The following is a 24,273-nucleotide window of genomic DNA, read 5'->3' on the forward strand; positions in this document are numbered from 1 at the left end:
TTGAGTATGGCCCTGCGTTGAGTTCGGCCCTGCGCTGAGTACGGCCCTGCGTTTAGTACGGCCCTGCGCTGAGTACGGCCCTGCATTGAGTACGGCCCTGCGCTGAGTACGGCCCTGCGCTCGAGCATTGGCTAGACCAGTAATTCTCAACCTTTTTTTTTGTTGCGGCACATATTTAACGATTTCAAAATTTGGCGGCACACAAAAAAAAAGATAAAAATAATTATTTACTTATTACAACACACTGCATAAATAGTTTATCAAAAATTTTTAATATACGAAATAAACTAAAATATACTTTTTTTTTTGTGGATTTAAATATATTTTCATGTTTAAAATATTTTTCTTTTAAAATGATATAATTTAATAATATTAACATTATTATATATTCGCAAAATTTGGCGGCACACTTTTGAAATTTGGCGGCACACAAAGGTGCCGCGGAACAGTGGTTGAGAATCACTGGGCTAGACTCTTCGACGGTACTCGCCAGTGCTTTTGTTCAGAGGAGTCTGGGTCTGACCTACACTGGGTGCTCCGCTATTGACTTGTAATTTTATATATGTAAGCTTATCTTGAAACGTCGTAAGCGAGATTCTGGCATCTGTTAAATTTCTTGTGGTTATGATAGCTACCACAGAATCGATACCTAAGGATCTTAAGGAAGCGGCAGAACGCTATTTTAATAAAGCGGCGTGACACGATAACCGCTGCTAATTACCTTATCTGACCCAGACGACGGGACAATGCAAAGTCGCCGTCGTCCGAAACATGTCTAGTCGGATCCCCGGATTTACTCTTGTTGCTTTAAGCTTTTCAAGCACCGCTTATCACCAAGAGTTCGACGCGAAACCTAACTCACAGACACAACTCACTGAGATCCGGATCTTCTCAGTGGGTCGTGATTCAGATCCGGTGGCTTATTCAGCGAAGTGCTGCTCTTGCTAGGGCTAGAGTTAGCAAATTCTCTCAGGTTTAATCCGTGAACTCAAATACCCATTCGAGCGTAGCTGGAATATCTCCTTAGGCTACCAGGTAGGGATAAAACAAAGTCTAGACATTCATAGAATGTTTATTTAGATTGTCTCAAAAAGCAATCGCGCTAACATTTAAAATGACATTATTAATATATTTATATTCATTCTCAACGTGGATAATCTCAACACCGATCATGATGTTTTGCCTCTGAATCGTAAGTTCGAGTAGTCCAAATTCGGTTCGTTAAATTAAGTGTCAATAAAACAATAACTCAGCTGTCAAATGTGACATTACATTCATGACCGACGTTAAAAACACATGACGCAACAGATTTTCTATGTACGTAATTATGTGTACATTAAATGACATTTTTTTAAAGAGAATGTATATAAAATTATGATATAGAGTATATAAGTTCTAAATAATGAATGGCCACAAAGTTGTACAGATAAAAAAAATATATTTACAATAAAAAAATATCACAAATGAGTATATTCGTTAATCAATGACAATAATAAATGTTTTAGATGTACATACGAGGATTTCATTAAAAATTGACAATGCAAAATCATATATACTTTGACTAGGAATTACATACATAATATATCTTTTGAGAATACTTTAATACAAGTCAGTATGGCACTATTTTATGTAACTATAAAATAGGCATTTTGAAGCGCCCGAAAAAATATAAAGCTAAAAGTAGGCAGTGACAGGTCGTTTACTAAATAAAATATAAAAAAAAAAAAAATCGCAGCCATTTCGTACTTGTAAGAATGGTAACGTAACTGTATAAAAACATAATATCACATTAAAATAACAAATTTCATTTGTACACACGTTCTATATTAACAAAGGTTTTCGATTTTAGCAATAGGATTCGCGGTTTTTCTGTTTTCCTTCCTGCTGCATTTTAACAAGTAAATCATCAATGTAACAGAGAGAACCATGAAAGCGGTTGCTCCTATTGCCAAAAATATCCCGTTGCTCGTATTCGCTACTGCCTCGCTAATACCACTGACGTCTCTCGCTGTTCTAGACCTAGGCTTGGTTCGTTCGGACTGGAAAAAATCTAAAAAAAATAATGAAACGCAGATTAAATTATAAATAATGATGTCATTATTGGTAAAAGCGATTAAACTAATCTGTGCTCGGTGTTTTGACGTTTCGTGTTTTTTATTGAAGCAGCAATAACAGCACGTAATTTTATAACATAAAGGTTAGATATTTGGCTGTCGTTTAAATTGAAGACTGTCAGAACAGATTCTGGCATTAAGTTCATTAAACTTCAGTTAGAGTATTATTTTATCATGAACTAGTTTAGAAAATAAGTTTTACGATCTGTTGTCAGAGTTTAGAATGCGTGTCATTAGCATTATGAAGTCGGCGTGGCTTAAAGGATAAGGCGTCCGGTGCATTCGTATCTAACGATGCAACGGTGTTCGAATCCCGCCGACGGGTACCAATTTTTCTAATGAAATACGTATGTACCAAATGTTCATGATTGACTTCCACGGTGAAGGAATAACATCGTGTAATAAAAATGAAACCCGCAAAATTATAATTTGCGTAATTACTGGTGGTAGGACCTCTTGTGAGTCCGCGCTGGTAGGTGCCACCACTCTGCCTATTTCTACCGTGAAGCAGTAATGCGTTTCGGTTTGAAGGGTGGGGCAGTCGTTGTAACCATACTGAGACCTTAAAACTTATATCTCAAGTTGGGTCTATGGGCTCTAGTAACCACTTAACACCTGGTGGGCTGTGAGCTCGTCCAACCATCTAAGCAATATATTTTTATTTAAGTTATAGTTTTTTGTAAAGATTTCTTTTTCAAAAATCCTTTAGCTTTTTCTGCAATTTATGTGAAAATAAGCTTAGCACTAACAGGGTTAACTTAATAACGATAATAGTCGTAATTCGGTAGCATTGTCTTGTATTTTACACGCACTCGTCCCGTTTTTAGTAAATTTATAATATTATAGTTGCCGGCATTTTGTCTCTGACACATTATCAAAGAGGTTAAGTATTGCAAAGTTCACGAAACATTGTCGTATACGTCGTATTTGGTACATAATAAAGGTGAAATGGTATAGTGAAAGAGTGACGCTCCTTACCTGGGCCAAGAAGAGAATCATCCGATAATTCGTTAGCAGATATTCTTTTGTCGGCATTTATTTCGTTTTCATCAGGGAATGGTGGTAGATACGTGGATGGTGGATTTGTGCTGCTTGGGGCGAATGGTTGAGGACATTTTGGATCTTTTGAACCTGGATAACAGGAACTAGGTGTCGGAATCGTCGGGTTTGGACATCTGGGGTCTGAACTGCCTGGATAGCATCTGGGTCCTTCAGGAGTGGTGGGTTTAGGACAACGTGGGTCAGTTGATCCCGGGAAACATCTTGGCGGAGTTGGTGATGTGGGTTGAGGGCAGCGAGGGTCCGAGCTTCCTGGGTAGCATCTGGGTGCCTCAGGAGTGGTGGGTTTCGGACAACGTGGGTCACTCGAACCAGGGAAGCATCTTGGGGGAGCTAGTGTTGTGGGCTGAGGACAGCGAGGGTCCGAGCTTCCTGGGTAGCATCTGGGTGCCTCAGGAGTGGTGGGTTTCGGACAACGTGAGTCACTCGAACCAGGGAAGCATCTTGGGGGAGCTGGTGTTGTTGGCTGAGGACAGCGAGGGTCCGAGCTTCCTGGGTAGCATCTGGGTGCTTCAGGAGTGGTGGGTTTGGGACAACGAGGGTCTGTTGATCCAGGCAAACACTTTGGCGGAGCTGGAGTTGTGGGCTGAGGACAGCGAGGGTCAGAGCTTCCTGGGTAGCATCTGGGTGCCTCAGGAGTGGTGGGTTTGGGACAACGTGGGTCTGTAGATCCAGGGAAACATCTTGGCGGAGCTGGTGTTGTGGGCTGAGGACAGCGAGGGTCGGAGCTTCCTGGGTAGCATCTAGGTGCCTCAGGGGTGGTGGGTTTGGGACACCGTGGGTCTGTCGATCCCGGGAAACACCTTGGTGGTGTTGGTGTTGTGGGCTGAGGACAGCGGGGGTCGGAGCTTCCTGAGTAGCATCTGGGTGCCTCAGGAGTGGTAGGTTTAGGACAACGTGGGTCTGTCGAGCCCGGGAAACATCTTGGCGGAGCTGGTGTTGTGGGTTGAGGACAGCGAGGGTCGGAGCTTCCTGGGTAGCATCTGGGTGCTTCAGGAGTGGTAGGTTTAGGACAACGTGGGTCTGTCGAGCCTGGGAAACATTTTGGCGGAGCTTGTGTTGTTGGCTGAGGACAGCGAGGGTCGGAGCTTCCTGGGTAGCATCTAGGTGCCTCAGGGGTGGTGGGTTTGGGACACCGTGGGTCTGTCGATCCCGGGAAACATCTTGGCGGAGCTGGTGTTGTGGGCTGAGGACAGCGAGGGTCGGAGCTTCCTGGGTAGCATCTAGGTGCCTCAGGGGTGGTGGGTTTGGGACACCGTGGGTCTGTCGATCCCGGGAAACACCTTGGTGGTGCTAGTGTTGTGGGCTGAGGACAGCGAGGGTCGGAGCTTCCTGGGTAGCATCTGGGTGCCTCAGGAGTGGTAGGTTTGGGACACCGTGGGTCTGTCGAGCCCGGGAAACATCTTGGCGGAGCTGGTGTTGTGGGCTGAGGACAGCGAGGGTCGGAGCTTCCTGGGTAGCATCTAGGTGCCTCAGGGGTAGTGGGTTTGGGACACCGTGGGTCTGTCGATCCCGGGAAACACCTTGGTGGTGCTGGTGTTGTGGGCTGAGGACAGCGGTGGTCGGAGCTTCCTGGGTAGCATCTGGGTGCTTCAGGAGTGGTAGGTTTAGGACAACGTGGGTCTGTCGAGCCCGGGAAACACCTTGGTGGTGCTGGTGTTGTGGGCTGAGGACAGCGAGGGTCGGAGCTTCCTGGGTAGCATCTCGGAATCGCAGTTGACGGCGGAAGGTATGTTGGTGGGTTCAGAGTGGTAGGTCTCGACGGTTGCGGACATTTAGGATCAGGTGATCCTGGGTAACACACCGGCTTAGCAGTAGTTGGTCTAGGACAACGTTGGTCTGTGGATCCAGGGAAACATTTAGGTGCCTCAGGTGTGGTTGGTTTTGGAGTGGTTGGTTGAGGGCAGCGAGGGTCCGAGCTTCCTGGGTAGCATCTGGGTGCCTCAGGAGTGGTGGGTTTCGGACAACGTGGGTCTATTGATCCAGGGAAACACCTTGGCGGAGTTGGTGTTGTGGGCTGAGGACAGCGGGGGTCGGAGCTTCCTGGGTAGCATCTAGGTGCCTCAGGGGTGGTGGGTTTGGGACACCGTGGGTCTGCCGATCCCGGGAAACATCTTGGTGGTGCTAGTGTTGTGGGCTGAGGACAGCGAGGGTCGGAGCTTCCTGGGTAGCATCTGGGTGCCTCAGGAGTGGTAGGTTTGGGACAACGTGGGTCTGTCGATCCCGGGAAACATCTTGGTGGTGCTAGTGTTGTGGGCTGAGGACAGCGAGGGTCGGAGCTTCCTGGGTAGCATCTAGGTGCCTCAGGGGTGGTGGGTTTGGGACACCGAGGGTCTGTCGATCCCGGGAAACATCTTGCCGGAGCTGGTGTTGTGGGCTGAGGACAGCGAGGGTCGGAGCTTCCTGGGTAGCATCTAGGTGCCTCAGGGGTAGTGGGTTTGGGACACCGTGGGTCTGTCGATCCCGGGAAACACCTTGGTGGTGCTGGTGTTGTGGGCTGAGGACAGCGGGGGTCGGAGCTTCCTGGGTAGCATCTGGGTGCTTCAGGAGTGGTAGGTTTAGGACAACGTGGGTCTGTCGATCCCGGGAAACACCTCGGTGGTGCTGGTGTTGTGGGCTGAGGACAGCGAGGGTCGGAGCTTCCTGGGTAGCATCTCGGAATCGCAGTTGACGGCGGAAGGTATGTTGGTGGGTTCAGAGTGGTAGGTCTCGACGGTTGCGGACATTTAGGATCAGGTGATCCTGGGTAACACACCGGCTTAGCAGTAGTTGGTCTAGGACAACGTTGGTCTGTGGATCCAGGGAAACATTTAGGTGCCTCAGGTGTGGTTGGTTTTGGAGTGGTTGGTTGAGGGCAGCGATGGTCCGAGCTTCCTGGGTAGCATCTGGGTGCCTCAGGAGTGGTGGGTTTCGGACAACGTGGGTCACTCGAACCAGGGAAGCACCTCGGGGGAGCTGGTGTTGTGGGCTGAGGACAGCGAGGGTCGGAGCTTCCTGGGTAGCATCTTGGTGCCTCCGTAGTGGTGGGTTTGGGACAACGTGGGTCTGTTGATCCAGGGAGACACCTTGGCGGAGTTGGTGTTGTGGGCTGAGGACAGCGAGGGTCGGAGCTTCCTGGGTAGCATCTGGGTGCTTCAGGAGTGGTAGGTTTAGGACAACGTGGGTCTGTCGAGCCCAGGAAACATCTTGGCGGAGCTGGTGTTGTGGGCTGAGGACAGCGAGGGTCGGAGCTTCCTGGGTAGCATCTGGGTGCTTCAGGAGTAGTAGGTTTAGGACAACGTGGGTCTGTCGAACCCAGGAAACATCTTGGTGGTGCTGGTGTTGTGGGCTGAGGACAGCGAGGGTCGGAGCTTCCTGGGTAGCATCTGGGTGCCTCAGGAGTAGTGGGTTTAGGACAACGTGGGTCTGTTGAGCCCGGGAAACACCTTGGTGTTGCTGGTGTTGTGGGCTGAGGGCAGCGAGGGTCGGAGCTTCCTGGGTAGCATCTGGGTGCTTCAGGAGTGGTAGGTTTAGGACAACGTGGGTCTGTCGAGCCCGGGAAACATCTTGGCGGAGCTGGTGTTGTGGGCTGAGGACAGCGAGGGTCGGAGCTTCCTGGGTAGCATCTGGGTGCTTCAGGAGTGGCAGGTTTAGGACAACGTGGGTCTGTCGAGCCCGGGAAACATCTTGGCGGAGCTGGTGTTGTGGGCTGAGGACAGCGAGGGTCGGAGCTTCCTGGGTAGCATCTCGGAATTGCAGTTGACGGCGGAAGGTATGTTGGTGGATTCAGAGTGGTAGGTCTCGACGGTTGCGGACATTTAGGATCAGGTGATCCTGGGTAACACACCGGCTTAGCAGTAGTTGGTCTAGGACAACGTTGGTCTGTGGACCCAGGGAAACATTTAGGTGCCTCAGGTGTGGTTGGTTTTGGAGTGGTTGGTTGAGGGCAGCGAGGGTCCGAGCTTCCTGGGAAGCATCTGGGTGCCTCAGGAGTGGTGGGTTTCGGACAACGTGGGTCATTCGAACCAGGGAAGCACCTTGGGGGAGCTGGTGTTGTAGGCTGAGGACAGCGAGGGTCGGAGCTTCCTGGGTAGCATCTGGGTGCCTCCGGAGTGGTGGGTTTGGGACAACGTGGGTCTGTTGATCCAGGGAAACACCTTGGCGGAGTTGGTGTTGTGGGCTGAGGACAGCGAGGGTCGGAGCTTCCTGGGTAGCATCTGGGTGCTTCAGGAGTGGTAGGTTTAGGACAACGTGGGTCTGTCGAGCCCGGGAAACATCTTGGCGGAGCTGGTGTTGTGGGCTGAGGACAGCGAGGGTCGGAGCTTCCTGGGTAGCATCTGGGTGCTTCAGGAGTGGTAGGTTTAGGACAACGTGGGTCTGTCGAACCCAGGAAACATCTTGGTGGTGCTGGTGTTGTGGGCTGAGGACAGCGAGGGTCGGAGCTTCCTGGGTAGCATCTGGGTGCCTCAGGAGTAGTGGGTTTAGGACAACGTGGGTCTGTTGAGCCCGGGAAACACCTTGGTGTTGCTGGTGTTGTGGGCTGAGGACAGCGAGGGTCGGAGCTTCCTGGGTAGCATCTGGGTGCTTCAGGAGTGGTAGGTTTAGGACAACGTGGGTCTGTCGAGCCCGGGAAACATCTTGGCGGAGCTGGTGTTGTGGGCTGAGGACAGCGAGGGTCGGAGCTTCCTGGGTAGCATCTGGGTGCCTCCGGAGTGGTGGGTTTGGGACAACGTGGGTCTGTCGAGCCCGGGAAACATTTTGGCGGAGCTGGTGTTGTTGGCTGAGGACAGCGAGGGTCGGAGCTTCCTGGATAGCATCTGGGTGCCTCAGGAGTAGTGGGCTTAGGACAGCGTGGATCTGTTGAGCCCGGGAAACACCTTGGTGGTGCTGGTGTTGTGGGCTGAGGACAGCGAGGGTCGGAGCTTCCTGGGTAGCATCTAGGTGCCTCAGGGGTGGTGGGTTTGGGACACCGTGGGTCTGTCGATCCCGGGAAACACCTTGGTGGTGCTGGTGTTGTGGGCTGAGGACAGCGAGGGTCAGAGCTTCCTGGGTCGCATCTCGGAATTGCAGTTGACGGCGGAAGGTATGTTGGTGGGTTCAGAGTGGTAGGTCTCGACGGTTGCGGACATTTAGGATCAGGTGATCCTGGGTAACACACCGGCTTAGCAGTAGTTGGTCTAGGACAACGTTGGTCTGTGGACCCAGGGAAACATTTAGGTGCCTCAGGTGTGGTTGGTTTTGGAGTGGTTGGTTGAGGGCAGCGAGGGTCCGAGCTTCCTGGGAAGCATCTGGGTGCCTCAGGAGTGGTGGGTTTCGGACAACGCGGGTCATTCGAACCAGGGAAGCACCTTGGGGGAGCTGGTGTTGTAGGCTGAGGACAGCGAGGGTCGGAGCTTCCTGGGTAGCATCTGGGTGCCTCCGGAGTGGTGGGTTTGGGACAACGTGGGTCTGTTGATCCAGGGAAACACCTTGGCGGAGTTGGTGTTGTGGGCTGAGGACAGCGAGGGTCGGAGCTTCCTGGGTAGCATCTGGGTGCCTCCGGAGTGGTGGGTTTGGGACAACGTGGGTCTGTTGATCCAAGGAAACACCTTGGCGGAGTTGGTGTTGTGGGCTGAGGACAGCGAGGGTCGGAGCTTCCTGGGTAGCATCTGGGTGCCTCAGGAGTAGTGGGTTTAGGACAACGTGGGTCTGTTGAGCCCGGGAAACATTTTGGCGGAGCTGGTGTTGTTGGCTGAGGACAGCGAGGGTCGGAGCTTCCTGGGTAGCATCTGGGTGCTTCAGGAGTGGTAGGTTTAGGACAACGTGGGTCTGTTGAGCCCGGGAAACATCTTGGAGGAGCTGGTGTTGTGGGCTGAGGACAGCGAGGATCGGAGCTTCCTGGGTAGCATCTGGGTGCCTCAGGAGTAGTGGTTTTAGGACAACGTGGGTCTGTTGAGCCCGGGAAACACCTTGGTGGTGCTGGTGTTGTGGGCTGAGGACAGCGAGGGTCGGAACTTCCTGGGTAGCATCTGGGTGCCTCCGGAGTGGTGGGTTTGGGACAACGTGGGTCTGTCGAGCCCGGGAAACATTTTGGCGGAGCTGGTGTTGTTGGCTGAGGACAGCGAGGGTCGGAGCTTCCTGGATAGCATCTGGGTGCCTCAGGAGTAGTGGGCTTAGGACAGCGTGGATCTGTTGAGCCCGGGAAACACCTTGGTGGTGCTGGTGTTGTGGGCTGAGGACAGCGAGGGTCGGAGCTTCCTGGGTAGCATCTAGGTGCCTCAGGGGTGGTGGGTTTGGGACACCGTGGGTCTGTCGATCCCGGGAAACACCTTGGTGGTGCTGGTGTTGTGGGCTGAGGACAGCGAGGGTCAGAGCTTCCTGGGTCGCATCTCGGAATTGCAGTTGACGGCGGAAGGTATGTTGGTGGGTTCAGAGTGGTAGGTCTCGACGGTTGCGGACATTTAGGATCAGGTGATCCTGGGTAACACACCGGCTTAGCAGTAGTAGGTCTAGGACAACGTTGGTCTGTGGACCCAGGGAAACATTTAGGTGCCTCAGGTGTGGTTGGTTTTGGAGTGGTTGGTTGAGGGCAGCGAGGGTCCGAGCTTCCTGGGTAGCATCTGGGTGCCTCAGGAGTGGTGGGTTTCGGACAACGTGGGTCTATTGATCCAGGGAAACACCTTGGCGGAGTTGGTGTTGTGGGCTGGGGACAGCGAGGGTCGGAGCTTCCTGGGTAGCATCTGGGTGCCTCAGGAGTAGTGGGTTTAGGACAACGTGGGTCTGTTGAGCCCGGGAAACACCTTGGTGGTGCTGGTGTTGTGGGCTGAGGACAGCGGGGGTCGGAGCTTCCTGGGTAGCATCTGGGTGCTTCAGGAGTGGTAGGTTTAGGACAACGTGGGTCTGTCGAGCCTGGGAAACATTTTGGCGGAGCTGGTGTTGTTGGCTGAGGACAGCGAGGGTCGGAGCTTCCTGGGTAGCATCTGGGTGCTTCAGGAGTGGTAGGTTTAGGACAACGTGGGTCTGTCGAGCCTGGGAAACATTTTGGCGGAGCTTGTGTTGTTGGCTGAGGACAGCGAGGGTCGGAGCTTCCTGGGTAGCATCTAGGTGCCTCAGGGGTGGTAGGTTTGGGACACCGTGGGTCTGTCGATCCCGGGAAACACCTTGGCGGAGCTGGTGCTGTTGGCTGAGGACAGCGAGGGTCGGAGCTTCCTGGATAGCATCTGGGTGCCTCAGGAGTAGTGGGTTTAGGACAACGTGGATCTGTTGAGCCCGGGAAACACCTTGGTGGTGCTGGTGTTGTGGGCTGAGGACAGCGAGGATCGGAGTTTCCTGGGTAGCACCTAGGTGCTTCAGGCGTGGTGGGTTTGGGGCACCGTGGGTCTGTCGATCCCGGGAAACACCTTGGTGGTGCTGGTGTTGTGGGCTGAGGACAGCGAGAGTCGGAGCTTCCTGGGTAGCATCTAGGTGCCTCAGGGGTGGTGGGTTTGGGACACCGTGGGTCTGTCGATCCCGGGAAACACCTCGGTGGTGCTGGTGTTGTGGGCTGAGGACAGCGAGGGTCAGAGCTTCCTGGGTCGCATCTCGGAATTGCAGTTGACGGCGGAAGGTATGTTGGTGGGTTCAGAGTGGTAGGTCTCGACGGTTGCGGACAATTAGGATCAGGTGATCCTGGATAACACACCGGCTTAGCAGTAGTTGGTCTAGGACAACGTTGGTCTGTGGACCCAGGGAAACATTTAGGTGCCTCAGGTGTGGTTGGTTTTGGAGTGGTTGGTTGAGGGCAGCGAGGGTCCGAGCTTCCTGGGTAGCATCTGGGTGCCTCAGGAGTGGTGGGTTTCGGACAACGTGGGTCACTCGAACCAGGGAAGCACCTCGGGGGAGCTAGTGTTGTGGGCTGAGGACAGCGAGGGTCGGAGCTTCCTGGGTAGCATCTTGGTGCCTCCGGAGTGGTGGGTTTGGGACAACGTGGGTCTGTTGATCCAGGGAAACACCTTGGCGGAGTTGGTGTTGTGGGCTGAGGACAGCGAGGGTCGGAACTTCCTGGGTAGCATCTGGGTGCTTCAGGAGTGGTAAGTTTAGGACAACGTGGGTCTGTCGAGCCCGGGAAACATCTTGGAGGAGCTGGTGTTGTGGGCTGAGGACAGCGAGGGTCGGAGCTTCCTGGGTAGCATGTGGGTGCTTCAGGAGTTGTAGGTTTAGGACAACGTGGGTCTGTCGAGCCCGGGAAACATCTTGGAGGAGCTGGTGTTGTGGGCTGAGGACAGCGAGGGTCGGTGCTTCCTGGGTAGCATCTGGGTGCTTCAGGAGTGGTAAGTTTAGGACAACGTGGGTCTGTCGAGCCCGGGAAACATCTTGGAGGAGCTGGTGTTGTGGGCTGAGGACAGCGAGGGTCGGAGCTTCCTGGGTAGCATCTGGGTGCCTCAGGAGTAGTGGGTTTAGGACAACGTGGGTCTGTTGAGCCCGGGAAACATCTTGGAGGAGCTGGTGTTGTGGGCTGAGGACAGCGAGGATCGGAGCTTCCTGGGTAGCACCTAGGTGCTTCAGGCGTGGTGGGTTTGGGACACCGTGGGTCTGTCGAGCCCGGGAAACATCTTGGCGATGCTGGTGTTGTGGGCTGAGGACAGCGAGGGTCGGAGCTTCCTGGGTAGCATGTGGGTGCTTCAGGAGTTGTAGGTTTAGGACAACGTGGGTCTGTCGAGCCCGGGAAACATCTTGGAGGAGCTGGTGTTGTGGGCTGAGGACAGCGAGGGTCGGTGCTCCCTGGGTAGCATCTGGGTGCTTCAGGAGTGGTAGGTTTAGGACAACGTGGATCTGTCGAGCCCGGGAAACATCTTGGCGGAGCTGGTGTTGTGGGCTGAGGACAGCGAGGGTCGGAGCTTCCTGGGTAGCATCTGGGTGCCTCAGGAGTAGTGGGTTTAGGACAACGTGGGTCTGTTGAGCCCGGGAAACACCTTGGTGGTGCTGGTGTTGTGGGCTGAGGACAGCGAGGATCGGAGCTTCCTGGGTAGCACCTAGGTGCTTCAGGCGTGGTGGGTTTGGGACACCGTGGGTCTGTCGATCCCGGGAAACACCTTGGTGGTGCTGGTGTTGTGGGCTGAGGACAGCGAGGGTCGGAGCTTCCTGGGTAGCATCTGGGTGCCTCAGGAGTAGTGGGTTTAGGACAACGTGGGTCTGTTGAGCCCGGAAAACACCTTGGTGGTGCTGGTGTTGTGGGCTGAGGACAGCGAGGATCGGAGCTTCCTGGGTAGCACCTAGGTGCTTCAGGCGTGGTGGGTTTGGGACACCGTGGGTCTGTCGATCCCGGGAAACACCTCGGTGGTGCTGGTGTTGTGGGCTGAGGACAGCGAGGGTCAGAGCTTCCTGGGTCGCATCTCGGAATTGCAGTTGACGGCGGAAGGTATGTTGGTGGGTTCAGAGTGGTAGGTCTCGACGGTTGCGGACATTTAGGATCAGGTGATCCTGGGTAACACACCGGCTTAGCAGTAGTTGGTCTAGGACAACGTTGGTCTGTGGACCCAGGGAAACATTTAGGTGCCTCAGGTGTGGTTGGTTGAGGGCAGCGAGGGTCCGAGCTTCCTGGGTAGCATCTGGGTGCCTCAGGAGTGGTGGGTTTCGGACAACGTGGGTCACTCGAACCAGGGAAGCACCTTGGGGGAGCTGGTGTTGTGGGCTGAGGACAGCGAGGATCGGAGCTTCCTGGGTAGCACCTAGGTGCTTCAGGCGTGGTGGGTTTGGGACACCGTGGGTCTGTCGAGCCCGGGAAACATCTTGGCGGAGCTGGTGTTGTGGGCTGAGGACAGCGAGGGTCGAAGCTTCCTGGGTAGCATGTGGGTGCTTCAGGAGTTGTAGGTTTAGGACAACGTGGGTCTGTCGAGCCCGGGAAACATCTTGGAGGAGCTGGTGTTGTGGGCTGAGGACAGCGAGGATCGGAGCTTCCTGGGTAGCACCTAGGTGCTTCAGGCGTGGTGGGTTTGGGACACCGTGGGTCTGTCGAGCCCGGGAAACATCTTGGCGGAGTTGGTGTTGTGGGCTGAGGACAGCGAGGGTCGGAGCTTCCTGGGTAGCATCTGGGTGCTTCAGGAGTGGTAGGTTTAGGACAACGTGGGTCTGTCGAGCCCGGGAAACATTTAGGTGCCTCAGGTGTGGTTGGTTGAGGGCAGCGAGGGTCGGAGCTTCCTGGGTAGCATCTGGGTGCTTCAGGAGTGGTAGGTTTAGGACAACGTGGGTCTGTCGAGCCCGGGAAACATCTTGGCGGAGCTGGTGTTGTGGGTTGAGGACAGCGAGGGTCGGAGCTTCCTGGGTAGCATCTGGGTGCTTCAGGAGTGGTAGGTATAGGACAACGTGGGTCTGTCGAGCCCGGGAAACATCTTGGCGGAGCTGGTGTTGTGGGTTGAGGACAGCGAGGGTCGGAGCTTCCTGGGTAGCATCTGGGTGCCTCAGGAGTAGTGGGTTTGGGGCAACGCGGGTCATTACTGCCAGGATAGCATCTCAGTGGTGACGATGTCGTTGGTTGAGGACACCTTGGGTCTGTCGAACCAGGGTAGCATTTGATTTGTGGAGGCGCTGTGGCTGTTTGACATCCAGGCTCTCTTGATCCCGGATAACATCTATCCGGTCTGATTGTTGTTGACACTTCCTTGATAATTCCATCGCAGCTTGCATCGCAACTGCTTGTGCAGAGCTAGAAAATTTTAATTTTAAAATGTTAGGTACACTTTTCTCCACAATGAATGGAAAATGAATTTTCATCCAACATCAGATACGAAATAAATAAATAAAAATAAAGCTCGTACCTCTACATTGCACGTTAGGTAAACTTGATCAGTCTCGGGGAAGCGGAAAGCGCTCACTTTGCTGTATGCAATTAAAGTGGCTCCACTCTTGCCTGTGTTTGTTGACTTCTGCCACAAATCAATTAGTTTCTTCTTCCTTGAAACACAAAATAAAATAAAAAAAAACATTAGAAGCTTAAGTCAGTGCATTACAGAGAGAGAAAAAACTGAGCTGATCTCTGTCGAATAATGCAATAAATTAAATTAATCCTATAATAATGATACATTTGATCATTAATACTATAATTTTTTTATTATTTTCGTTATTTCTTATTTTTAACCAGTGTTTAACAGGTATTTCTTAATAATAATAATAATGATAATAATCTAAAATTCCACATTAATCTAATTACCAATATCGTTGCTTAATATTGTATGCGCCTAATCATTTGTATACTAGTAGTAAATGAGGTCTTGGATCATTTCAGCCCCAATTGACGTACATACATACATATGTTAAAGAAGTTTGCAAGAATTTCCAAATATAAAATCAGACAGTATCCCTGTTTGTAGTGTTCAATATTTACCAGCATAATGTAATAGCCAGTATTTATAGTCATTTATAATGTACTCAAGAATGCAAGTAGCATACATACTTTGGGCATCCTTGTTTGTCTGTAAGTTGAATCTTATTTGTTTTGGGGCTGTCATAGTTGTCGCTATCATAGGCCCAGCAGTCGTGTATCTTCAGATTGAACTGGTTTCTTACATCTTTCAGGTACACCAGAATAGTCAGATATTCGCCTATCTTGATTAAATCTTTCAACGGGGTTGTCTGCAAACAAAAATGAAAAAAAATATTATTGTAATAGCTAATGTCAATAATGATTTCGATCAGTACATGTTATGGCTTTCAAAGCCATGATAATACTTTTAGTATGGTTTTACTCTTTGTTATCAAAATTAAAGCTATGATTGCTATATTGAATCCTGGTTGTAGGGTGACTTGAGATTTCAAGGGAGAGGCAGCCATTTTTCTATAAAACTGAGACTTAAATCTCATGCTGTCTGGTGGCATTTAAACTGTTGATGTCCATTGACTCCGGTAACCATTACAACCACCAAGTATTAGACATCTAGGCGATACCCGTCCACCAATCTAAGTCTTAAAAAAGGACAAGTCATTCTATTACATTTTCCTACAATTGGTACTTTTGTCTCAAGATGGGTGACGGTACTAAAGTAATAACGGCAGTTTCAGTACACTATTAAAAATATACTAGCATACTATACTCACATTAGGGAACACTCCCTTCTGTATATCCATCCAGCACTCGACACCTCCAGCTGGTCCTTGGACAGCAACTATATCTAACATGTCAACCATAAATGGCTTCAGTTTTAGAGTATGTTCATCTCTAACTGCTAAAGCTCCAGCACCTGCACTGCCATCTGATCCAGCAGATACTTCTAGGGTTGTTCGAACACATGATATCTGGGAATATTATTTTAAATTTTTAGAAAGGGAGCATTTTCTATGTTATACTGCACCTTGTTGGGTGTTCACTGATTCCTAATTCATGAACCAAGTTTGAAATTATTATATTTTGCTTGAATGTGTCAATTCTCCTCCCGGCGAATGGGACCCCTATTAATAAGTTTAATATGAATGTATTTCACTTTTCAAATCACTTTTCAGTAATTTGTTAGAGTTATAATTATTTCTGTTAAGTCTTGATAGTAAAATGTGTGATTGATAATTTACTGGATTTTATGTATATGTTGAAGTTCTAATAGATAAGTCAATTTGTGGGTTCTAAAGCAAGTTCCTTAGCATAATTGTAATCATAGAAAATTCAAATTCATTAAATATGGGACAGAATCAGGTTGCATTTTAGGTAATATTTTCCAAGCTAGTTTATGAGAATACTCTTTAGTTGATCAAAAATCAATCTGACCTTTCGGGCAAAGTCAGCTGAGCCCTGGATGAAGTCATCAGCCTGGAAAACGAGAACATTGTCGATAGTGCCGCAAGCATTGCAGAGAGGTCTAGAGCCGCAACCATTTAAGGGAACTCGGAATGAGTACCTAGATTGGCTGCCTCCCAGTGACACATATCTGCAAAATTATTAATAGAAATTAATATGTAGTACAATTCAATAAGAAAAATCCTTTACTATTGTTTTAAATTGAATTGTGTGTGTCTAATGATTTGCAATTCAATTATAATTATTGAACGGTAACTGTATCATCAGCGAAACACAAAGTTTTATATTCATTTTATGTGTTACATTAACTTTTTTGTTTGTATTGACTTATGATGAAAACAGAAGACTATTTCTAAATATTTTTTTCATAAACTAGAGCTTGTCAATGGCTAATAAACAAAACAAAAAAAAAACAGCTGAATAACAGCTAGGTAATGACTTTTATTTTTGCTTTATTACAGATATTTAAACATCTTCTCATTTTTAAGACATGAACTAAAGTGTCAGTAGCACCCTAATATGGTTTTCTTATTCTTCGGATCGAAACTCTAACACTTAATAATTGGAAATAAGACATAATTGAGAGATGTCTTTAGTTTGGATAGCATTTCATTTTTACTGATGAAAATTGATGAGCAATTTCCATTTCCTGTATCCTTTGGTGACTATTAGCTATCCACAAAATTTATACTGGGTGTTTACATATAGAACATAGAAAGTAGAACTTACTTGCACTTAGGGTCGCTCAAATATCCTTTACTATAAATAATTCCATCATAAATATCCGAAAATTCTACTGTCACATCGATATAATCATTTGAACATTGAACATCTATGTCTGGTGACAATGGCGAGTCGGCTGCTCTCGAGCCTCTGACAAAGGTGACACCTTCCTCAGAGCTCTCGTAGAATGGAGACAGGGCATTTTCAGGAGAGAGCTGTAGGTTCAACTCAGCCGCTGTGAGGGTGTTGAACTCGTCTGAAACAGCTGTAGCGAGCGACAGCTGTGAAAATTTACATATTGATTAAATTAGATAATATTTTTAATTTTTACGTAGTCTTTAATTTAAGTTTGTTGTTATATCTATAAATTGAGGTATTTAATATGTAAATTGTTTTTCGTTTCTTGCCTAAAACTGCGATACTATGTATAGGTTATATATTTTTTTGTATGGAAACTATCGACATCTTGTAGCGTATGCCCCTAAGCCTAAATGTTGTTAAAGATAAGACATTTAATTATTGTGTACCTAAACACAGAAAAATAAAAAATAATAAATCATACAAGTCTTTATTTGTTATAGACAAATTGATTAAATTTTATCAATTAGTGGTTCCTGAAAATTTGCAAAATCCTTCAAAACAAATTATAGGATAAGTAGTATGTTACTGCCATCTACAGTAGCAATAAGAAACTAATCGAAGCGAAGCCATCTAGTGGCTCACGCCCGTAAACATTTCTCAAGTTGCTTTTCTAATACTAGTTTATGTGTATTATGTTGCACCCCACCTGATGGAGATAGAACACCCTGGCCCCAGAACATCAACGATGTCAAAGGCAGAGTCATATCGGTGTCTACCTCAGGACTACATTATTATTTTTGAAATTCCATCCGAGAATTAAAATTAAAATTAAACTCCATTTTTTGAAGAAGCAAGTTACCAAAATAACTAATAGGTACCTATTGTGGGCATTTGTGGGGGAAGGGAGGAACATAAAATGCATGACTTTCAAGAAAGCCAGAAACGCCATCTTTGGTACAGCACCATCAATTTTAATTTTTTACGCTTTAGAATCATGGAGGATATAATATTAAGTACCTATACCATAGAGTTAGTTTAACTCCATGACCTATACCTACTTAATAACGACCACATTAATTGAACATAATTTAAAATGTTTTGATCACCAATTTCTATTTTATTTTAATTATTTTGCAGTCGGGAACAAAAAAAGGATAAATAAGTTCTGTCTATAATATAGTAATATTATTTCGCATTTTAGTCAGTAGTGCAGTCGGGATTTCTATTTTATTTTCTTTTATGTATTGTGTGTTGGTTCAATTTCTCGCATTGAAGCTTATGGAATATGTACATAATAATATATTGTTAGTTGAAATCAACTCTTGGTTCATTGTTCTCACTGGGCAAATGACATGAGTACCTACCTACTCTACTAATCTTAAACAAGTTGGTTTTAGTGATAGCGTTGTCTGCAGATATAGGTACGTAATAATAAAGCATTAGGTACAGGCAATAGGTGCATACCTACGGTAAATAAATTATGTTTATTATGTCTCGAACTTGAATGATTCACTCTGTCGCTAGCGTATCACGATAGTCAGACAGATAAATTTGTCAGATAGGCGCTTATTGCTAATTTGCAGCCTATCAAATCATATTAGCGTGGTGCAATGTTCGTTCCCTGAGATCCGAATTAATTGTAATGTTATTTATCAGTGAGATCTCTAATTTATTGTTCAAAATACAAAACAATGTGCAATGTATGTACCGCTCTCACGTTTGTTTCCTCATAATTTAAAAAAAGGTTGATGTTATGAAAACATTTTTGTTAGAATGTTGTTTTACAAGATGTTAATAAACGATTTAAATTTCAATATCTTTTCATGAATACGGCCACGAGACGGTTGCCGTCAATGGTTGCCGTGCTGTTTATGTCTGAGCTATTATTAAACTTAGTAGTGATCTGTACCGGCTGCCAAATAAAGATAAACAGCTATTGATACATTAAAATTCATACAGGCGTCAAGGTGACTAGCGACGTTCATCTTTGTGATGAATTTGGGTTCCTATCACAGCTTCAAGTCCGCCATGAGTTTATCTACCCGTCAAAAGGAATTAAATAATCCAAAAAATTTTTATTGCCCTTGTAGGCAGATGAATACGGCCCACCTGATAGTGAATGGTTACCGTCGCCCATGGACTTCATCAATTCCAGGGGCAGAGCCAAGCCGCTGGCTACCGTTAAGTACTCTCCACAAGCCTCGTTTGAAGAAGGATATGTCATAGCGCTCGGGGAACACCGTGGAGCGGAACTCATTCCAAAGCCGGATAGTACGGGGCAAAAAAGATCTCTGGAATCGCACTGTGGATGAACGCATTGGCTCCAGGTAGTATGGATGAACTCTACTCTGGTGGCGGGCGGTGCGATGGTAAAAACAAGATGATGGTATCCTCAGAGCACTTAATCCAAATAAAACCTCGATATTAAATTAGCGCTTCTTTGGTCATTGGTTTGCAACTTCTTCAGTTTAATCCCCGAATAAAATGTCGTGGGAAAGTGTTATCTAGTAATTTCTTTAACTAGTTTCACAATTGAGACTCATATCTGAAATCTCGAGGTGGGCGACCACGCTGTAACTTGGGTGTCGATATCACTTAACATCACGTGGGCCGTGATGTCCTACACTAAGCAAGACCAATAAAAGAAAAACTTGATCACGCATCAGTCGTCAGTTGTTATCATCACGTTATCATTAATCAATTCAAAATAAACACATTACTTTTCTTATAGGTAAGAAAGCTATTTGAGCGGTTTGATAAAATCTGTCCAGACGTAAGAGGAAGCATTATTTTATATGAATATTCATAGATATTTGTTAATCTATTGTCTTATTTGAATAGTATTTACATTAGTCAATATGAAACGAGGTAAAATGCAAATTTCATAATTGTGCTCAGTAGGTAATCGATTTTAAAGAATAAAGTTTTTATACATTTTGATGTTGGCAACAGGGAATTCGTTGAAAATTTAAATGGGCATCTAATTGGCTGTTTGATCTTTAACCTTTCGTCAGTTAAATCACTTTACGCAGTAACATTAGTTACACGTTTGTTACATTAACCTTTTAAAATAAGCGAAGTATGTTGTGCCAAATTACAAATCGTTTCTAATTTTCAACGTTTAGGACTGTAGTGTAACAATTGTAGTCAGTATTTCTATTTCCTAACCTCGGCAATTGGTTCACCTACATATAATTTCAACTTCAACCTCAAATTAAAAGTGATGCTGAAATTCAATCCGTGGTTTATATGTTTTGTTACCTCTATGGTTTGTCTGTACAACTATTTGGCGGGTACGCGATTAGAGAAATTGTGCAGTTTTGTTGATTTTGATAATTTATCGTTTTTTCAGATTTAAATGTATAAATAACGGTTATTTATTAACTTTTTAGCATCTGTAAAAGGGCATGAATGTCGGAAAATGAAACAAAGATGGCGGACGTAGCTTCTCAGGTTCTCCCAAAACGTGCACAGAAATAGTCTCCGTAATTTTATTTAATTATATCCTAATTGATTAAAGTCTCAAATCAATCAGCTTCATATAATTTCGCTTTATATCATTACATAGTATGTGTTTAAATTGAAGATTTATATAAACTCGACACTGGCAGCAATGGCGGCGCGTGAAGCAAATTGCCATACTTGAATAAAGGAAGAGTAACCCATCGTGGCCTACAGTGTCTGAATTAGCGCTTATTCTATGTCTATTAAATAAAGCTAAACTTTTTAATTAAACTAGCCATCTGTCAGACGAAGACATCATATTACTATCAGAGAGACTTTTATTTATCTGTCTCAAAAGATCTTAGCTGAACTCTATAACAAACAATATCATTTATTAATGATTTATGTATTAAGTTCCTGCTTCCAGGTTCTTTAAGAAGCAAATTGCATTGGCAAAGTCAAATTACGTTGGGAGAATTGGCGAGAGACTGGCGCGCCTGCCATCTGGCTCTCGTGCGTTCTGGTCTCTCGCCAAGGCTGTCCAGGGTAATTTCTGTCGGTCGACGCTTCCACCTTTGCGTGGGGAGGATGGTTCATTGGCCTATTCCGCAAGGGAGAAAGCCGATCTTCTTGGCTCTATCTTTGCGGAAAACTCGACTCTTGACGACAGGGGGAACACTCCTCCTACCATCCCGAGGTGTGAAACCACAATGGCGGACGTCCGCTTCACACAGTGTGCTGTGCGGAAAGCACTATTCTCCCTGGATGTCAACAAGTCGAGTGGGCCCGATGGAATATCTCCTATTGTGCTGAAGGTGTGTGCTCCAGAGCTGGCACCGGTTTTAACGCGCTTATTCAGACACTCTTATGTCCTCGGCGTTGTCCCACATTCATGGAAGACGGCTCTAGTACACCCGATCCCTAAAAAAGGCGACCGCTCAGATCCGTCCAACTACAGGCCTATCGCTATCACCTCCTTGCTCTCCAAAATTATGGAATCCATAATCAACCGCCAGCTCATGGGCTACCTGGAAGAGCACCAGCTGATCAGCGACCGCCAATATGGCTTCCGCAAAGGCCGATCAGCTTGTGATCTTTTGGCTTTACTAACTCACCGTTGGGCGCAGGCGGTTGAGAGTAGGGGTGAGGCACTAGGCGTTAGTTTGGACATTGCGAAAGCCTTCGATCGGGTTTGGCATAAAGCCTTACTATCGAAGCTTCCTTCCTATGGGCTTCCTGAGAGACTTTGTAGGTGGATCGGCAGTTTCCTTGCGGAACGGAGAGTTAAAGTCGTCGTAGACGGCTCATGCTCGGACCCCCGGACCGTAAATGCTGGTGTTCCCCAAGGCTGCGTGTTATCCCCGACATTGTTCATTCTGCATATCAATGATTTGTTGCATACCAGTGGCATTCATTGCTATGCGGATGACAGTACCGTGGATGCACTGTATTTCGGCCGCAGCAATATCTCTCGGGATCACGTCGATGAGTGTCGGAACAAACTTGTGTCTGAAATCGAATCATCCCTTGTGAAGATTTCCGATTGGGGGGGACTAAATCTAGTCCAGTTTAACCCTTCTAAGACTCAAGTTTGCGCGTTTACCGCTAAAAAAGCCCCCTTTGTCGCATCGCCACTCTTCGGAAACACTCACCTTTGTGCCAAGCCGAACATAGGCATTCTGGGCGTAGACATTTCGAGTGTTGTCCAGTTTGGCGGTCATTTGGAGAGCAAGGCTAAAATGGCCTCCAAAAAACTCGGAGTACTCAACAGGGCCAAACAGTACTTCAAGCCGGCTCACCGCCTTAAGCTGTATAAGGCGCAGGTGCGGCCTCACATGGAGTATTGTTGCCACCTTTGGGCCGGGGCTCCGGGTTATCAGCTATCTCCCTTTGACCGAATTCAACGTAGGGCATCTCGGATTGTCGACGATCCTGTACTTACCGATCGGCTAGATCCTTTGGCACTGCGTAGGGATTTATCTTCCCTATGCATACTTTACAGAATTTACAATGGGGAGTGTTCCGAGGAGTTGTTCAATTTAATAGAAGCCGCTGATTTTCGCAACCGATCGTCTCGCCGGAACTATCATCCGCACCATCTGGATGGTTGGCGTTCCACTACAATGCGTTTTAAAAACAGTTTTCTGCCACGCACAGTAAATCTCTGGAATTCGTTGCCATCAGCGGTCTTCCCCAACAACTGCGACATTGGGTTATTCAAGAAAAGAGCATATTCTTATCTGAAGGGTAGGCAACGCACTGGCGTAAACGCTGGTGACCGTGGGCGGCGGTGAATCACTTACCATCAGGTGACCCGTCTTGCTCGTTTGCCTCTTACTTGTTATAAAAAAAAAAAAAAAAAAAGTGATTTATTACCTGCACGAGTGCAATCAGCGTCGCTATGCGCATGACAACCGCTTCATGGGGACCTGGAAAAGATAAAAAAAAGGTTAAGGTTAGTTCATTGACTGCTCTGTCGGCAATGTTTAATTCTAAGTGTTGAATGTGGCTTAAAAACGCTTGATACAGGTACCAAATTTGATGATAAAATTCTGTTTTCTGCCAATGGCAAGTTAACGTATTTTTAAACATAGATTTGACCTTTTGACTAAGTCGAACACCAATGCTGTAAGTTCACGGTCCACACCCGGAGATACCAAGTCAAAATGCGGAACTTATTTGTTCGTTAACTTATGATTTTTCAAGTGAATGAATCTTGACATGTATTTATGATAATAATTTATTTTACATGTAAACAATTTGAATGTTATGTTTTGTTTATATTATTTCTTCTTAACTGCGCAGAGAAATAATAATAACGTACAATTTAATTGTTATTTAGAAAAGGCGAGTTAATTTTTGTTTTTCCTTGAGAATTATTTATATTTACATACGATATAAATGTAACAGATATTAAATACTAATTCTTATATTGTTCTTTAAAGAAACCAAGAAGAGTGTAAGCAAACCATTCATTTTTTTTAAAATAGCCGCGTTTATTTTACTAAACAGGGTTGACCGCAACCTCAACGCCTATGACGTCATTTGAGCGTAAATAGAAGACGAGTAAACCATAGATAGACTATACGCTAATGCACATATTATTATTACATAATCCGGTTTGATCGGTGAAGCTTGAAACTATAATATGTTAGGATTATTCGAATTTATTTAGTGACTTACACATAAATCATAATTTATTCACATAAATATTGATTGAATGATAATCGTTTTAGTTTAATTGAGATCTATCATAAATAGTTTTTAGATTGAATTTTTTTTATTATAGTTAGTTAGTTTACATTTTTTTATTTACAAAATAATTATAAACATTTCTGATCCAACGGGCCCAAGACAAGGTTTTGTTTGTGTTATGAATTCTGCAAATATATTAGAGTACATACCAGGAGTGTGCAACAAAAACAGTATTTGGTTTTCAGCCTTTCAAGGCTATCTGGTCTAAGCGACATTTCGGTTGATACGCGACATTTATCTTTGTATTTAAGAGGTCTCTTTTACTTAATATTAGCTCAACAATTCGATGTCTTAAATTTAACTTCAAATAAGCTTTCAAATAATAGCTGAAGATGGGTTTTTTTTGTTATGATATTTTTTCCAAATTTTAAACTTCAAATCGTTCTCTTGTAAAGTTTTAAAAATGTCTCTTAAACCCGATAGCTTTCCCCCCCTCGCAAGATACTCCGAGCGGAATTCGAAATCGGACCCCCGGTGCTGTATTTACATCATGGTCATCATGTGACACACACGCTACATTATCATGAGAATTTAACAACTAATTCTTAGTAGGTACAACATTATTGTAAAGATGATTTAACTTACTGGTGGTAGGACCTCATGTGAGTCCGCCCGGGTATGCACTGACGGCAGGTGAAGCAGTAATGCGTTTCGGTTTGAAGGGCGGGGCAGCCGTTGTAACTATACTTGAGACCTCAGAACTTATATCTCAAGGTGGGTGGCACATTTACGTTATAGATGTCTATGGGCTCCAGTAACCATTTAACAACAGGAGGGCTGTGAGCTCGTTCACCCATTAAAGCAATAAAAAAATAAAAACACGCTTAGTATGTGAATTTAACAGTAAGTTCACAGTAGGTAGCCCATTATTGTATAGAT

General features: G+C 46.5%; 1 protein-coding gene across 8 annotated transcripts in view; it reads right to left on the reverse strand.

Moving 5' to 3' along the window:
* Positions 1 to 1,054: 1,054 nt before the first annotated feature.
* The window catches only part of zye (zona pellucida domain-containing protein zye), an 84,159-nt gene continuing 60,940 nt past the window's right edge, over positions 1,055 to 24,273 (reverse strand). Inside the window, exons 2-11 of one of the 8 annotated variants that reach the window (XM_089739814.1) lie at positions 22,516 to 22,568; positions 16,621 to 16,895; positions 15,862 to 16,021; positions 15,201 to 15,398; positions 14,560 to 14,738; positions 13,925 to 14,060; positions 12,323 to 13,812; positions 8,621 to 12,202; positions 3,093 to 8,149; positions 1,055 to 2,050 (exon numbers count right to left, since the gene is read on the reverse strand). In XM_089739814.1, the coding sequence (XP_089595940.1) occupies positions 1,827 to 2,050; positions 3,093 to 8,149; positions 8,621 to 12,202; positions 12,323 to 13,812; positions 13,925 to 14,060; positions 14,560 to 14,738; positions 15,201 to 15,398; positions 15,862 to 16,021; positions 16,621 to 16,895; positions 22,516 to 22,548 (11,334 nt within the window). In that variant the 5' untranslated portion in view covers positions 22,549 to 22,568 and the 3' untranslated portion in view covers positions 1,055 to 1,826. Of the gene's footprint in view, positions 2,051 to 3,092; positions 8,150 to 8,620; positions 13,813 to 13,924; positions 14,061 to 14,559; positions 14,739 to 15,200; positions 15,399 to 15,861; positions 16,022 to 16,620; positions 16,896 to 22,515; positions 22,569 to 24,273 lie in introns of all 8 variants that reach the window. The other 7 variants (XM_089739819.1, XM_089739813.1, XM_089739817.1 and 4 more) reach the window with 7 other exon arrangements.

This window comes from Bombyx mandarina, chromosome A1 (assembly GCF_030267445.1).
Source record: "Bombyx mandarina strain Sakado chromosome A1, ASM3026744v2".
In the NCBI taxonomy this organism is placed as follows: Eukaryota; Metazoa; Arthropoda; class Insecta; order Lepidoptera; family Bombycidae; genus Bombyx; species Bombyx mandarina.